At 37.9% G+C, this 12,104-nt stretch overlaps 1 protein-coding gene across 1 annotated transcript; it reads right to left on the bottom strand.

Moving 5' to 3' along the window:
• Positions 1-32: 32 nt before the first annotated feature.
• On the bottom strand, positions 33-7,517 carry LOC105272784 (uncharacterized; the record flags this gene model as incomplete). The annotated part of the gene is made up of 5 exons (XM_011315009.1): positions 7,495-7,517; positions 7,261-7,445; positions 6,745-6,987; positions 1,966-2,232; positions 33-1,751 (listed from the first exon to the last, which is right to left on the bottom strand). Coding segments are annotated over exons 1-5 (2,437 nt in total), but the record flags the coding sequence as incomplete, so codon positions are not given.
• Between the last annotated feature and the right edge of the window lie 4,587 nt (positions 7,518-12,104).

Genomic DNA, 12,104 nt, shown 5'->3' with positions numbered 1-12,104 from the left:
CCATCTCATATTCAGTGTCATGTTATTTTTACCTGGATCCAGCTCCTCTAGATAGATGAAATCAACATCTCCACGTTCATCCAATCCTGCGGCAGCCTCGAACGGTCTCTCATTCGTCTCGATATGCCGCCCTTCTTGTGAGGCTCTATTCAAAGGCATCTCGACAATTCTTCTCTCTCTCTCAACACTGGCATCCCCTCCATCATCTCCAAGTTGCCCATTGTCTTCATGTGACCGTGTTGGTGCAGCAGCATTCTCATTTCCCTCTACCTGTTGACTGTTCGAATCTCCTGTTCCTATCGGTGATCTGGGTTCTCCAACATTGAACTCAACTACCGCCACAACCTCATGCGGTGTAGCAGTCACGGCTTCTCTGCCTATATTTTCTCTTCCTAGTGCCTGACCATTCTCCAGATCTCCTGTTCCCAGTGGTACTCCGGGTTCAACAAGCTCCATCTGAGTTCCTGCAGCAGCCTCAGATTGTACTGTATCTACAGTCATTCTGTTGGCATTCCCATTTCCCTCCACCTGATCAGTGACCGGATCGCCTGCTCCTACCAGTGATCTGGGTTCTCCAACATTGAACTCAACTACCGCCACAACCTCATGCGGTGTAGCAGTCACAGTTTCACCGCCTATATTTTCTCTTCCTGCTACCTGACCTCTCTCTAGATCTCCTGTTTCCTGAGGTACTCCCGGTTCAACAAGCTCCATATGAGTTCCTGTAGCATTTTGAGGTGGCACAGTAGCTACACTCTCTCTGTTTACGTTCTGTCTTCCTTCTTCATGATGGTTCTCCAGAACTTCGGCTCCCACTGGTGCTTCGGGCTCAGCAACCTCCCTCTGAATTCTCAGAGCAATCGCCTCTTCTACGACTTCCTGAACATTACCGAGAACTCCGGCTCCCACTAGTGCTTCACTTTCGAGAATCTCCACCTGAGTCCCTGTAGCATGTAGTATTGCAGCAACACTCGCTCTGCCGCGATTTTCTTCTCCTACTTCCACATCATTCCTCGGATTCGCGGGTCCTCGTGGTGTTATGGGCTCCCCAACCACCTCTCTTACCACAACGTCATCATTCATCTGATTTCTGTCTGTCACTTGTGTTCTCGGTTCAGGCAACTCCATCTGAGTTTCCGCAATAATCTCATCTAGCACAGCAGGAATCCTCTCCCAGCCGACATTTTCTCTTTCAACTCCCTGAAAATTTGCCACATCTTCAGCTTGCACTGGTGCTCTGGGCTGAACGATTTCCATGTGAATGCCTGCAATAATCCCATGGCGTAGAACAGCTAAACCCTCTCCGCCTACATTTTCTCTTCCCACATCCTGGTCGTTTTCCGGATGTTCGTCTCCTATTGGGCCTATGGGTTCAACAACCTCCATTTCTATTGCTGGGGCAATTGCATCATGAGCTTCATTGCCGCGTCTGTGTCCACTACCACGGTTACCTCCACCTCGAACAATTCTGCGTCTGTTGCTCCCCCCTGCTTCACGATTCTCCATGTCTTCAGCCTGCGCTCCCTCTCTGGGTGCAGCAACCTGCCCAGGCATACCTACGACCCTAATAGCGCCATTTCGTACACGAGCTCCTCTTCCAATCCGACGAGCTCTATTAGCTCCTCCTTCAGCAACTTGATTCTGAGCCCTAAGTGGAGGGCGTGGCCTTGGCTGTCGAGCGTTAGGATTCACCAACAGCAGTATTTGTTCCTCATCAGCAGCCGTTCGTTCTTCGCTATAAATTGTCGCCACTGAAAAATAAGATATAGATTTAATTTGCATTATAATAAATTCGTTGAAATTACAAGACCATTTAATAATTAAAATGTTGGAAATTTGTGAAATTGAATGGGCTCCCAATAGAGTAATACATACACATATATCACTTGATTAAACACAAGAAAAATCATGGAAAATGTGATCAATGGCATTCCCATTTATGTGTAATTAGATATTTGTCTTTACCACGTGCTTCATAGCCATCGCTTGTTATTGGATTGAAGTCATCAGGGAGAGTATCTGTATAATGCAATCGATCTTTGTTTGCTATCTTCAAGAAAAAAGCTGCCGTTTTGACAAATCTTTCGGCAGTTATCTTGCCGGCCTCTAGTTTGATCCATTGTTTCTTTTGTGACTTTTGTGGTTCGCTGAGCAGATGAGTTCGTGGTATCCAGCGATAATTAGCTCGTGATCTGTCCTCGAGGATTATCTCGTGTGTTTGCACGATTATTTCTGAGGGAACAATACAATTGAATAAACTAGGGGATTCATTCAGTCGCAACAATTTTTCTTTCAGTGGTACACGGAAGGAACTAATAGGCAAAAACTGCTGAACTGTTTGGTAATAATGTTATGTTTTCGCGGTTTGCCAAAAATTATCGTACCGTTCAGTAAAATTTGTTGACTGCTTAAAAAAAGTAATCTATCTGCCTAGAAAAATTACCCAACTGCCAGACAATCTTTATCAAATGTGTAGATAAGTTTGATCTAGCAATTGCCAATTTTCACTGAGCGGTAAGAGTGATATTGCTCAAACATTCAAAACATAACACGATTACCGATCGGCTAGGTAATTTCTATTGATTTTTTCTTTCCGTCTATATTATGATTTTATTCCGGATACACATCATTAATGAAGAAACATTATCACATGAATAGGATTTTCGAAAACAAATATATTATAATATTGGAACTAATTATTTTTAAAAAGTAACACAGATTTTTGAAATTGTGATTTTAGCCCATCAGAGTACATCATTCTCGATCACTTGGTATGTTTCAATCTGACCTATTATTTCCTTCGAGTCTGTCAATGGATTACCAACCATCTAACAGAGGAAACAAATATCGTTGTGTATTGATTTAAAGATTAAGGAAGGAATTCTTTGAACTATACATTATAGTGTCCCCAGTTAGACTGTGAAGTCCTTGCATTCAACCATTCCAGCCTCCAAATCGCGAAGAAGTGCTTTTATTTGGATCCCGCACTCTGAGTGATTAAAATCGAAATAGATAAAATAACTTTGAGTACAAATTCATAAATTTTCATATTTTTTAGAAACATTACTGTCGTTTATTTTGATACGACAATGGTGGTGACACGAACCCGTTACGAAATATACTATTTTATCATTCAAAAATATTAATATCGCCAATAAGATACCATATATAGCATTTCGATCCTTACATTACAACTACTGTATAAAGTGCCTTTGACAGTTGTATAGTGCTCTAGGAGTTTCTCATGGAGTAATGCGTCAACATTCCCATAGATAGGCACGGTGTGCTCGAATATCCTCTTCAGTTTGGTTACAATTGCTGCATAGGCTGGCGGATTTCTGTTCTTTACAAGAATCCACAAACATGGCAGCACCTGAGAGCGTTAAATTGTTGTATCATGTTCTGTTACTTTCTATTTATGGAAGAAATAATAGAGTTTGATCGAAATAGTTTCACTGATTCTTTAGCAATGGAAAATGTGAGATGTTGGAATAAAATTGGTTCATATCGAGAAAACTCCGATAAATTTATCTTTTGGGTCCCGATGAATTGAGCGTTCAGATAAATTGAGTGCTGATTTTTGGCGTGCCGATTGAAAATTCAAGTCGTAAAATAAATTGTAATGATTGTATGAAATCTAAAGCTAGACTCCTTAAAAGCTAGACACATTTTCAGAATTTTCCCATTTTGAACAAATAGTATCAAAATCCAGATACTTAATTTCTGATGTGAATGCAAAGTTGTGACTTTCGAGATGACCTAGAATTTGATTGTAGAACTACAAATGGATAAGATTACAGCGGTATTTGACTCGGATTAAATAAGATGGTAAAAACAAGAGGAAGAAAATCCGATAAAAGTTGTAAAAAATAGATGAACTAAAAACATACTCACGTGGTTATTAATAAGTGCCGATGCTACGATAATTTCTGTCACTGGGAGTAATGAAATATCGAATTGATTGCTGGCCACGAAAGAGACTGATGATACTTCCGCATTTCCGAGATCAACCAAAAATTCATAATCGGAAAAGATGAGGACTTCAGATTCTCCGCCTGTGTTATAGATTTCCATATCCATACGACCATTACGACTCCAAAGCAGGGACATATACATATCCGTTGAAAGTTTGTCGTACAGAGTTCCGTAGGAATCATCGATCCTTGGGAATTCCATATGAAGTCTGCAAGTGGTCATGCGATTTTTCACAGCATCATAAGCAATGAGCTGAGCTGCCTCCCAATGTCTATAAAATGCATAACACAGCAGATAAAGAAACACAAAATTGGAAGTACGGCGATATCACATATGTGCCAAAAGGTTGTATAAACACGTCTTGTGGAAGTACTAAATCTCCACATTTCAGATGAGTCTGTACCACATCCAAATTTTTGGGGTGAGCCACTCGAATTTCTTGGTGGCTCTTTGTTTTAAATTATAATTGGTGAAGCTAGAGATTTTTTACCTTGATACATCTGACCTTTACGATTATTTGACTCTCATGAAGTCTGGCATTGCATACATTTTACCCTTAATGCAAGCACATAAGTGCCCTATCTATACGCCTCATGCACAGCACCGAAGTGCGCCACGAGCGACGCCTGGTGGCTAAAATTTGAATATTTTAGGTATCAGTCGTAGACTTTACCACTGTGTACTAAACACAAACATTGATATTGCAGTTGAGAAATAGTATTAAATAGAAATAAATTGGTGAATTACATGGAGGTATGGCTACCGTAACAATTTCGTGTGGGTTTCAGAATGTTTCACTCGGATATTTTCGTAAAAAATGTCTTTCCAAAGGTAAGTAATATCGATTATCGTACACATCTTGTCGATAGATCAAAATAAATATCGTACGGTGGTTCATTCCTACATCAATATAGATGAAGGTAAAATGTCACCAGTAAAAATACATGAAGTAAATATTTTTTTTTTAGGAGGAAAACTGTTTGAAAGCAATCACGTGACTAGTGTTAGAGAACAAATAATGGGAAAACAGCGTGTAATTCATGGTAATGTTTTATCTCAAGTAAAAATTAATAAGTCAGATTATCAAGTGGAAATCACAGTAAGTATAATTACTAAAAAATATGACTTTATAAATTAAACATGAAATATTCTATTTAGTTGAGAGAAGATCGTGAGATCCTGAGGACAAGCTGTTCATGTCTTGCTGGAAAATCACGTCGAGGCTGTAAACACAGTGCAGCAATATGTATATTTGTTAATAACGGATCTACCAGTTCAAAAACAGATATTCCTCTCACTTGGGATAAACCCTCAGATGTCCAACCAGAAAGATATAAAAAAGGCTGTACCACAGATAAATTATTTCCCCAAAAAATAAGAGCTTTGAATGAATGTTTATCGTTTGAAAGTGTAAGAAATGTCTCACCTAGTTATTTCGAAATTGATTGTGCTTTTGTAAAATACTTAACAGTAGAGAAACAAATTGAAAATCTAAGTGTTGAACAGAGAGAAGAAAAAAAAAGGAAACGGAAGAACTAAATTTTATATGCGAAAATTTATATAAAAAACAATTTGGTATGACCTATAACAACTTTGAATCAATTGATGCAGGCGATGGGAAAATTAAGCTTAAAAAAACTCAGTGTCCTTTAGAATACGAAAAAAAATATAATTTGGTGAAGGTATCAAAAGATGATTGGTGTAAAATCATTGTTGATTCAAAAGGTCAGTCATCATGTTTTCAATGGTATTCTGAACGATACAAGAGAATCACATCCTCAATGAGAGCTCATCGTATTAAAACTCGAGTGAACAATTATGAAAGTTTGGCTGTACAATTCAAAAATGAGAAATTCAAAGGCAGAATGAATGAGGCTATGGAATATGGGATAAAAATGGAGGAGAAAGCTCGTCTTGATTTTATCGACCAAACACATTTGACGGTGTCAATGGTCGGTTTAATTATTAAAATCCATCAACCTTTTCTAGCTGCTAGTCCAGATGGGGTCATTCTTGAAGACAACGCCTTACTGGAAATTAAATGTCCACATACATGTAAGAATGCTCAGATTATTAACAGGGAAATTAAGGCATCCAATGTTCCTTATCTTATCATCGATAATGAAGGTAAGATTGCGCTTAAAAAATCCCATCAGTATTACACCCAAATCCAAACTTCCATGTATGTCACTGGTCTTGAAAAATGCCATTTTTTTGTATACAGTGAATGTGATTCGGTGCATCTTATTGTAAAAATGGATGATGAATTCTTGAGGGATGTTATCCCAAAGATTGAATGGTTTTACTTTCATTATTTTCTACCTACATTCAAATGAGCATGTATGTTTTTATGTAATGGTATACATAATCAAGCACGATTGTTACTTGACTAATGGACTCTTTTCTTCTATTGTGTGTTGGTGAGAGAAAGGGGAATGAGGAATATATTTTAAATATTGTTTTTTACATAAATTCATATCGAAGTTTATTGCATGTAAAAGTTTATTACATTGTATAAGCAAATTACCTTAAAATGTTAAATGTTCGTCAATTATAAATGTTCAAAATAAAATGTTAAATGAATAATATTTCACTCACAAACTGATTTGTTTGTATCGGTCTTTTCGTTGGCATTTTTTTACGCATTTTTTATCAGTGGTGGTTGACTATTGGCAATGATACAACATATGTGCATTATGGAATCTATATAAGGAAGAAAATCAATTGGAATGTGGTTTAATATGTGTAAAAATTTAAGTCGTTGGATACTCCGCTCGACATGAATCCGTACAGATGCGATGTTATAAGTACATTCAACTTCTTCTTCGGTAAATTGAGGAGTCATTGCGTGAGGAGGGATGGTAAGAATTGCGTTGCGTTTTAACATTTCCGAGCGAATTTGTGGGAAGCCTTTATCAGCCAATACTTCGTCCCCTGGTTGTAATAATGATAGGAAGCCTGAATCATTAACGATAAATGCATCGGTTGCTTTTCCCCCATATGCTTGAGATACTTTACAAATAAAACCGTCTGGAGTTATTACTATTAGAAATTTCTGAGTGAATCTACCCTTATAATTTGAATATGTAAGTATACGTTGTTCTAAAGTCGGGGGAGTATCGCATGATATTTCGGTACAATCAATTATGCATCAACAGTTAGGATAATTGTGAAATGACTTAGGAAGGTTTGCTTTCACACTTTCACGTGAAGGCCAAAAAATCCACGACTTGGTTTTCATTGTCAAAATTTCAAGCAACGAATAAAATATTCGAGATGCAGTACTACTATGGATATGAAATAGACAACCAAGTGCACAAAATGAAATTCCAAGTTTGAATTTCATAAGAAACATAAGCAAGCGATTTTCTTTACGGATTGATTTATAATAAACGCGCTTCCCATTGTCTCGACGATCATCAATAAGCGTCAGTAGAATATTGAAAAGTTGAATAGTTGAAATAGAAACCCTGGTAATAAGAGACCAATAATTTTTACCTTCAATGCTTTATCTTTTACCGACAGCAGATCGCAGATACCATATGCAGGAAACTGCAATTTCTATTCGTGTGCTGCTTGGTACTTTTATTACTACCAAATTTTTAAGCCATTAAAACATGATTCTAGCATTTATGCAAGCAGATAGCTACAGGATTGGAGGAAAATGCGTTCACAGATTCAAATTTCCACTCAATACTCAATGTCTGGGTTATTTGTGTACAGTTTTGTGAAACTCAAATAATTTACAAAACATACATTGTTATGCATCATTTATTGGAAGTCCGGTGTTATACATTTCAAATTCGACAGTACTGTTATTCTTTATGGTGCAACCTAACTTGTTCATCTTAAAATGACTAAACTAGCGAGAACAAATCCCTGTATTTAGGAATAATTAATAAGTTTCAAAATATCGATTTAATCAGGTCCAAAAACCCACCAAAAGTACTAAACGATACTTATAAATTTCCTGAAACCAACGAGTTTTAACTCGATACTCAAATAATCTATGCAAACATATTTCGATATGTTCATTGGATCGGAAGGTTATTGTTGCCTCCATTTTTCAGGCCGTTGAATAAAGCAAACAGTTTCCTGAATATTGTCCCCTATTGTGATAACAACTACTTGCTATGGCTACTGAATTGGAATCCTGTGAATTTTAACATCTCATGATTCCAATTTCATGCCAACATCAATTCTCGTGGTGATCATGCGCGCGCATTTCTAGTTCGGTGATTTTACGTTTCTGGGGTCTACCACGGACTTACTAAAAAATTTCGGGCCGACTGTACCCCAACCGGCTCCACGTCTATACTATGATGTATAAAAAATGTTTGCCGTATGAAGGACGGCGGTGCTCCATATATAGGCAAGAAAAATGAACGGAAGAAATGGCTAGGAGCCGGATAGCTCAGTTGGGAGAGCACCCGATGTATAATCGGAAGGTCCCGGGTTCAAGTCCCGGTCTGGACTATCCATTTTTTCAGTAATTTTTCTTACAAAAATTATATGGAGAATTATCCTGTTCCCCTTCCTACCTCATCCAAAAATCCTATCCAACGACTCCTGTGACGTACATCCACATTGCCATCGACTCAATCTCGAACACCTATCGACAAAGTGCACAACTCGATCCACCCTATCGAGTGGTCCGCCAGGGTGTTCCGATTGAAAATATGGGCTTATACGCCTTAAGGGCTACAGAGATCACAAGGGGATGATTGTGAGATTTTGGAAACCAGTGGAAGTTCGATGTCCAGTGCAGTGGGTGAAACACCTTAGGGGGAAGGCATTTGCTCATATGATCAAGTCGATCATCCTACGACATTGGAACGAATTTGTGAATGAGATCTACATCACTATCATTGATATTGATACTAGATTGATCAAACAGAGGGAATATGAGCATTGGTGTGAGGTGACAGATGAACAGTCTTCATCCTGTAATAAAATTAAATATAACGAGATGTATATTGGATTCCATCAGTATGAGGTTCAGGAGAAGCGGTGGTTGCATCCAGTGATGAGAAGATGAGTGAGAGAGTTGAGGAGGTAAAAGTGGAGATAAAAGAAGAAGTAACAGCCGAAAAAATCGACAGCGATGCTGAGACATATTACAATCCTGATGTTGTTGAAAATTATCGTTCTGGAGAGGGGTTAGGTAAGGTTGCAGGGTCTATTGAAAGGATTGAAGATGGGAGGAGGAAGAATGGGAGGTGGAGGAATTCAAGCTGGAAGAGAAGGCTAACCATTTATTGGAACAGTCGGTAGCGATTGGTGAACCGTTTTCATTGATGAATATGGTTGACTGTGAGGAAATCGATGGACTGCAAGGGGGTGGAAAAATCAAGGTGGCGAGGGTGGAGGAGGAGAAGCAGGGAGAGGAGGGGGTCCACAAACCGCTGAATGCTTCGATGCTCGTCGATGAGGGTGAACTATGCCGAGATGATGATGACGATGATCATGATGCTATGGGAGTTGTTGAACAGCGAGGGCGGCAGGGTGAGGAGTGGATTGATGGTGAAGGCTCAGTTGATGCTGATGGTTATGGTAGTGCAGTGGGGATCATTGAACAGGCAGAGGAGTGGGAGATGGCTAGTGACTCTGGGGACGATTTGGTTTGCTTTAGAGGTAATATTTTATTATTAATTTCAATTGAATCATAGAAAAACAAAATTTTATCGGATGAATAATATTTTTTTTTTAATTCTAGAAGTGACGAAGGTGATTCGATATCGCCACTCACGCACTGGGGAGGAGAGAGTGGAGCACTGGAGAATGAGAGAGTGGGTTGACCAGGAATAATATTGGGTAAGGAACAACAAAATTGATTTTTCCAAATAAAGAAATAAATACTTGTAGGTAATGCCTATCTACAAATATAATTTAACATTTTTTTAAATTCTGTTCTAGTCTCCAACATGCTAAGGGGTGAAGAAAAGAAGACAGAAGCTGTAAAAGAAATATCTTGAGATTATTGATTAAAAGATGTAATAATTATCGTTGTTGAAGAAAAAACTGAATCGATCATCATTGCATTTGCCAGTACCAGCGAGCTTAAATTCATATATATAGTGTAACGTGGTATTTTGAAGTTCGACCGTTCGTCGGTATTAAGACGTCCAGACGGGAAGTCAAACTATTAGCGAGGCAAGAGTCTGAATGTGTTTTATTTTATGATTTTTATTTTTTTTTATTTTTTATTTTGAAATGTATCGAGCCATAATTCACCGCTCAGTCTGGGACATTTTACTGGAATCATCGTGGGAAATGCTGAAGTCTTTTGGATTGCTCTTCAATTTTCTTCTTGGAGGAATCGAGAGGACAAAAAGGAAATTTGGATTTCGCGCAATCCCCAGAGTTTACCCAGAGAAAACGTGTGGTGGCGCCAGTGTCCGGAGCATGGATTTATTGGCTCCCAAATCAGCAATTAGGCGGATTATAATCGACAAATAGATGAGCTCAATTAACTTGAAGGGTGTGGACCGAGAATCGAAAAATATATATAATATTTTATTGAATTAGGAGTCCAGAGATTCACTCCTGACAACTGTTTGTCAGCCGGACTCCTTTACTAAATTAATCTGTTAATGTGATTAGCTACGTGAGTCGTTAGCCAATCGGAATATTCTCGTGTCGGTGACGAGTCAATCACAGTATTTGTCAGCTTCGTCACCTGTAGAGCGTTGTCGTTCCGCCATTAATTGTCACTTCTCGTTTGGACGCTGATTGATAGACAACGAAAAATTTTGATCGCTGTAAGTTGAAAAAGAATTCAATTACATAAAGTTTTGATCACAGAGGAGATTCTATTGAGAGTCTGAGGATTTCTGCTGCTGCTTTCCCAGGACTTTTTCTGGACTGGATTACTGGTGAGCAGTGGATGATATTTTGATTGATTAAAATCTTTACATTGCTTAATTGGAGATTTTGAAATTTTATTAATTTTATTGATTTCATGTCCATGGCCTATGACGCTATTTGCGAAGACTCAGACTTCACGAATGGTTGAACTCGTTGGGTAGAGTCATTAAAATCTTAAAATTAATAATTTTCTTTTCTTTTGACTCGTGATTGACTTTTCAAGTATTAAATGTATTCCAAAAATTTGTGGTGTTAACTTAATTCAATAACGACTCTTGTCTCTCTTAAATTGTGATTTTGGAATTTATAATAATCTAGTTATCGATTATTTTTTTTTGTTGTTTGGCTGAGTCCTGAATTCTCGAGGTCATTGCTGTTATCCTCGAGATTTCAACTTAGTATTTATCGTGGTCTGAGTAGCCACAAAAACATTTCGATTTAATATATTATTTCATCTCATAGCATCGAAAGTGGAATTGCAGCGTCTGTCGACGCTCGATATTTGTGTTTTCGCCGGTAACCCTTTCGGTTACTTTCGGCGGTTTGTTTACATTCTTTCGAGGCAATTCCCCTTTCTATCGCTTCATCCTTATTTAATTTTTTTTTGTCGTATTATTGGACACGCTTGTTTCTGTAGAAAATTTCATTTCCTGTGTTATCTACAAACTTATTTATCGATCGACTAGCTGTTTTACCGACTGTAGACGTTTTCATTAATTTTTTTACTCTATTTAATTGACGCATTTTATTAATCTTTTGACTAATGATTTTTATATTTAATTGACTTGAGATAAGGAATTTGTCTGGTTTAACATATTTGTTGTTTGTGAACTTATTTATTAATTGTGAGCAGAAACAGCGTGATCTTTTAAATCAAGATTAAGTCGGGGCTTTGTATGATATTTTATTTTGTTTTCATAATTTTATTATTGATATTAAATTAATGATTTTGTTACCCCGCAATTATTAAATTCGATTAGTTTGAATTAACTCAGCCATTTCAGAATCAAGGAACAGTGTTGGGAACCCAGCCGCCTCCGCGGTTGATATACTGAGTAGTCAGCAGCTGTTATGTTATTAATTTGTCTTTTAAAAAATTTTTGGCCGTTTTTAATAAAAACGTCCTGGCGCCTAACTTTTGTCGTTTTAGATTGGTCGCCGAGGGCTGCGTATATTTTTCTCTTCCTCCGCCGAGGGCAAAAATACGTCACAATAGCTATCCAAACGGTTTTACAGTCATTGATATTATTTTTTTATGAAAA

This window comes from Fopius arisanus, unplaced genomic scaffold (assembly GCF_000806365.1).
Source record: "Fopius arisanus strain USDA-PBARC FA_bdor unplaced genomic scaffold, ASM80636v1 scaffold00279, whole genome shotgun sequence".
In the NCBI taxonomy this organism is placed as follows: domain Eukaryota; kingdom Metazoa; phylum Arthropoda; class Insecta; order Hymenoptera; family Braconidae; genus Fopius; species Fopius arisanus.
This window is presented reverse-complemented; position numbering and strand designations above follow the sequence as displayed.